This window comes from Silene latifolia, unplaced genomic scaffold, assembly GCF_048544455.1.
Source record: "Silene latifolia isolate original U9 population unplaced genomic scaffold, ASM4854445v1 scaffold_224, whole genome shotgun sequence".
NCBI classification, from domain to species: Eukaryota; Viridiplantae; Streptophyta; class Magnoliopsida; order Caryophyllales; family Caryophyllaceae; genus Silene; species Silene latifolia.
Genome location: NW_027413178.1, coordinates 128,575 through 133,921, shown reverse-complemented (window position 1 = coordinate 133,921; position 5,347 = coordinate 128,575). Strand labels below are relative to the sequence as shown.

General features: G+C 36.6%; 1 protein-coding gene across 1 annotated transcript; it reads right to left on the bottom strand.

Moving 5' to 3' along the window:
• Positions 1 to 247: 247 nt before the first annotated feature.
• Positions 248 to 3,052, bottom strand: LOC141638904 (adenosylhomocysteinase). Its single transcript, XM_074448084.1, has 3 exons — positions 2,572 to 3,052; positions 1,392 to 1,826; positions 248 to 1,302 (listed from the first exon to the last, which is right to left on the bottom strand). Exons 1-3 carry the CDS (start codon positions 2,845 to 2,847, stop codon positions 556 to 558), a joined length of 1,458 nt encoding a protein of 485 aa, XP_074304185.1. The 5' UTR covers positions 2,848 to 3,052; the 3' UTR covers positions 248 to 555.
• Between the last annotated feature and the right edge of the window lie 2,295 nt (positions 3,053 to 5,347).

Here is a 5,347-nt window from a genome sequence, read left to right as displayed (position 1 = left end):
CAACAATTAAAGCGCCCGACAATAAAAACTTAAAATATTTCAGAATTTCAACTCGGTTGAACGTTCACCAAAAAAGTTGGGCTCTAATAAATTGAATTGGTCAAGCATTCGAAGTTGGAAAAATTTAAATTTACCTGGTAGGCTGGTATCACAGTCAAGCACGATAAGTTTGATAAAGTCGCTCAATTTGATTGGTGGGTAGATTTTATCATCTAGTAGTAGTATAAAACTGTATAAGCATATTCGGTAGAAAAGCAAAACACTCTTAATTTCCCATTTGACATAAAAACAAGGAAGAGATCAAGTCTACAACGATTACGACTGACACCTAAAAACCGAAACCGAAACCTCAACCTCAACCTCAACCCCTTATTCAAATCCCCGCTCCCATCTTCAATTCAAATACTTAAATTGAACTCGAATCCTTCCAACTAAAATCCTGATATTAAGATCCAACATCAAAATCCAAAATTTAACATACATTAATTCCTAAAGCCAGCAATATGGCACAAGGGATTTCCATCTCTCCGCAATGTCCAACACCATCCATGCTCTCTAGTACCTGTAGTGGGCGGGCTTGTATGGACCCTCAACGGGGATGCTGATGTAGTCTGCCTGCTCCTTTGTGAGCTTGGTGAGCTTGGCACCCAGCTTTCCAAGGTGAAGGGCAGCCACCTTCTCATCTAGGTGCTTGGGCAATACATACACCTCCTTCTTGTACTTGCCGGAGGACTTCTCGTTCCATAGCTCGAGTTGGGCAATCACCTGGTTAGTGAAAGAGCAAGACATGACAAAGCTGGGGTGACCTGTGGCACATCCCAAGTTCATGAGACGACCCTCCGCCAACAAAATGACACCTGAGTTTGTGTCTGGGAAGACAAATCGGTCAGTCTGGGGCTTGATGGTGATCCTCTTCACCCCTGGGAAGGTCTCCAGACCTTGCATGTCGATTTCATTGTCAAAGTGACCAATGTTGCAAACAATGGCATTGTTCTTCATCTTCCTCATGTGGTCGACCATGATGATGTCCTTGTTACCAGTGGTGGTTACGAAAATGTCGGCCTCAGAGACAACATCTTCCAAGGTAAGGACCTGGAAACCCTCCATAAGAGCTTGGAGAGCACAGATTGGGTCAATCTCAGTCACGATAACACGGGCACCACCGGCCTTCAAGGCAAGAGCACAACCCTTTCCGACATCTCCGTAACCGCAGACAACACCCACCTTACCGGCAATCATAACATCAGTAGCTCTCATCAAACCATCAGGGAGAGAGTGGCGGCATCCATACAAGTTGTCAAACTGTTCACAAAAACCCGACACGTTAGCAAATAGACCAAAACAACAATCATCTAAGCTGAAGTGAAGTCATCACGTATAATTAACTCTACCTTGCTCTTGGTGACGGAGTCATTAACGTTGATGGCAGGGAACAAAAGGGTTCCGTTAGCCTGCATCTGGTAAAGCCTCTTGACACCAGTGGTGGTCTCCTCAGACACACCAACCAATCTTTCTGCCATCTTGTGGTACCTCTTGGGATCAACCTTGAGACTTTCACGGATCAGACCCAACACAAGCTGGAACTCAACATTGTCGGTTGAGGCAGGGTCGGGAATTGTTCCGTTCTTCTCAAACTCTATCTCGGCCTTGACTCCCTCGTGGATCAAGAGAGTGGCATCACCACCATCATCCACAATTAGGTCAGGACCACCACCGGGACCCCAGTCAAGAGCCCTCTCAGTACACCACCAGTACTCCTGAAGGGTCTCCCCCTTCCAGGCGAACACTGCTGCACTGTCCCTGGCAATAGCAGCTGCAGCGTGATCCTACACAACACATTAGTCAGCAAATCATACGAGTATATCCCTCGGATTCTAACCATAATTGAATATTCCGCACTCAGACTAATTATAAAATATAGTAATTCTAGTCGCATTTACACAATTTGAAAATCAAGTAGTTATTTTTTAATCTAATCACATCATTTGAAACAGAAGATCCACAAAACATCCCTTCAGATGTGCAAAACACGACTTTCTTAGATTCGAGAATCCTAACAAAAAAGCCGCCATCAAACGTTATATTAAGAACTAATTAACCCAAAGCACGCCACAATCTATACAATTCTTGGAGTAAGACATACGAAAATGTTTCGATTAATCGAAGAAAACAACATTCACTCAACAAATTACCAGATTCATTAATAATTTCACTCAAAAACATAACAAAAACGAGATCCAGTCCACCAAAAAATCGGCAACAACAGAAAGTCCGAGATCTGATAAAGTTAACGATTAGCGAACATTTCTAGGTCATAAAAATGATTCTCTTCATCAATTGAATCCATAAACAATAAACGCTGAACAAAACAACCAAATTTCGTCACAATTTATAAATCTAGTACATATAAATCACAATGTGAAACGAATGAACACAACAAAATCACAATCGTACAAAAAAAAATCCAGATCTAAAACAAATAAACATAAATCTCTTCATCAATTATATCGAAAAGAACAATTCAATTCAACTACAACGTAAAAGCAACAAGATAGAAGAAGACGATTATACCTGAGTAGAGAAGATGTTGCAAGAACACCAACGAACTTCAGCACCAAGAGCAGTTAGGGTTTCGATAAGAACAGCGGTTTGGATAGTCATATGAAGAGATCCAGTGATTTTAGCGCCTTTGAAAGGCTGAGATGGACCGAATTCGGTACGACAAGCCATGAGACCAGGCATTTCGACTTCGGCAAGCTCGAGTTCGAGACGACCGAAATCGGCTTGGGACATGTCCTTGACCTTGTACTCCCTTCCTGTCGTTGTTTTCTCTACTAACAACGCCATTGTTGAGAGCTTGAGGAAGGACAGAGAAGGAGAAGAGAGAGAAGAAGTGAAGATTGGGGTTGGAGATGATGAATGAAGGAGGTAAGCGAGGAAATGAGGAGTGGAGATGGGGGTATTAATAGGGTTTTGGCGGAGTACTATGTGGGGTTATGATAGTCACGATATTTTTGAAGGAAAAAAAAAATCGTTTACCATCGTTGTAAATGATATGAGTCGGTTATTTCTTACTCCCTCCCATTCACAATAAACCCCCATTTCATTTTGGCACAAAAATTAAGGAAACACACTACCCCACCATATAATTAAATTTGGACCACACAAATACACTACCCACCATACAATTAAATTTGGACCACACAAACACTTACCAAAAAAGGAAATAGGGAGGTTATTGTGAATAACCGAAAAAGGAAATAGGGAGGTTTATTGTGAATGGGAGGGAGTAAATCATATTTCCTCCATTTCATTTCATTTGAGAATTTTTGATACAATTTCTAATATATAGTATAAAAGATAATCATATGAGATCTTGTTTAAATTGTCTTAACGAGTACATTGTGAATATCAAATTTTTATAATTTTTACTAATATGTAACTAAAGATATGAACAAAAGAAAACAAACATTAATATACGTGCATAAAGCAAATGTATAGAATTGAATGAAATGCAGGAAGTAGGAATCGGTTTGATCAAAGCTCAGATTATTGATTAAAGCTTGGTTAGAACAACCGCCCTATTGAGCCATATACGGCTATATTAGTGAAATTGATGAACTTAAGGCGGTTCTGTTGTAATTAAGGATGATAATGGACATGATATGGAGGTGACCTAGACATATCCATTTAGGAGGTGTTTTGTTTTTAATATGTTTGGCTCTGGAATACTGAAAATGGAGTTAGATATCCAATGGATACTAATTCCACCATAAACCCTTGGAATTCAATACTCATATTCGCCATTCATTTTAAACTTCATTCCTTCCATACCTCTAATTCGTGTCATTCTCCGTTTTATTTCATTCTCTCATTTTGAACCAAACAATCCCTTAGATTTGTATCATTCATATATCATTCATCCATTTAATTTTTTTTCCACCCATTCTCGTGTATATTTAAAATGTGAAGTGAATAAAATTGATGCATGTTAGATTTTTTTCACCAATAAAAAAAAAGATGTAGATGGGAAATATTTTAGAAATAATAAACTTACATAGAAGCAAAATGTTTAATTAATGTTTAACTAGTTTAGACCCCGTGCAATACATGCACGGTATATATAATTTTTTTTTATAAATACATTGCTTATAAAATAGTGATATTTCATTAATTGTTCGTATTTCTCGTTATTATATTTTGCTTTGTTGACAATTAATCAAGAAAATTGAGTAATGTGCGAAAATGTACTTTAAGCAAAATATTTTTTACCCACAAAGCTAATGATTTCAAATTTTTAATTCTCTTCAATTTTTGTTGTCACGAAAGTAATAATAGTGATTTACAATTTTGTTTTATATGTATGTATCAAATCATTCTCAAATAATAGTATCAATAAAAGATTTAGCGATTTATAGTTTTATATAACTTTCTATATTTTGATTAAGAGATTATAGTTTAGAGTTAGTTGAAAATAATATAATTTGATGAAAAAAATAATTTTAATTATTAAAAGATAATAATTTAATGAAATAAAAATGTAATTATTAGTTTCTTTTTTTAGTGAATGCACAAAATTGTAGTAATCTTCCTTATTTAAAAAGATGCTTTTTGAAGGGGAAAATGTGAGAATTCATATTCGTTTAGTAGATAGGGGAAGCAACCCAATTACCAAATATCAAACTATGTCCTACATATTGGAAGTTGGAACATAACAATGGAAATTGAGTAAAAAAAAGGTTAAAAAACTACTACAAATATAAAAGAATTACTTGCAGTTATGACTTTGAAATGAATTGGTTTAGGACAATTCCTAATAAGAATAATTGTTGACAAAAATGTCATTGATAATAGGTAAATAGCTAGTCTTGCTATAGACGAATGTATCCGTCTATAGCTAGAGACGGGTCAAATAGCTTGAAAGTGGTGACATTTTTTGCCCCCACCACTCCACTTATTGCTTGTCCTATTAGAAATGTGGTATTGTATTTGGCCCGTCTTTAGTTATAGACGGATATATGCCGTCTATAATTAGATTATGTGATAGGCAAAATTGATCAATGAGTTGATGAATTATTAATAAATAATATGAAAATTCTCACTTATACCCCTTTAATACGAGCTAATCTCACTTGTACCTCTACTTTTCAGGAAAGGTTACTTGTACCCTCCAACTTTCTAGTTATTCTCACTTATACCCTTTAAGTATAGTAAATGGGGAAAAGGGTAAAAGATGAATGTTGAAGATGAAGTGGAGTCATATAAAATGAATTTGGAAGGAAAACTGATGTTTGTTGGAGAAAAAACAAATATTTCAAGTAGGGTATTCTTCTTCATATTATTTACG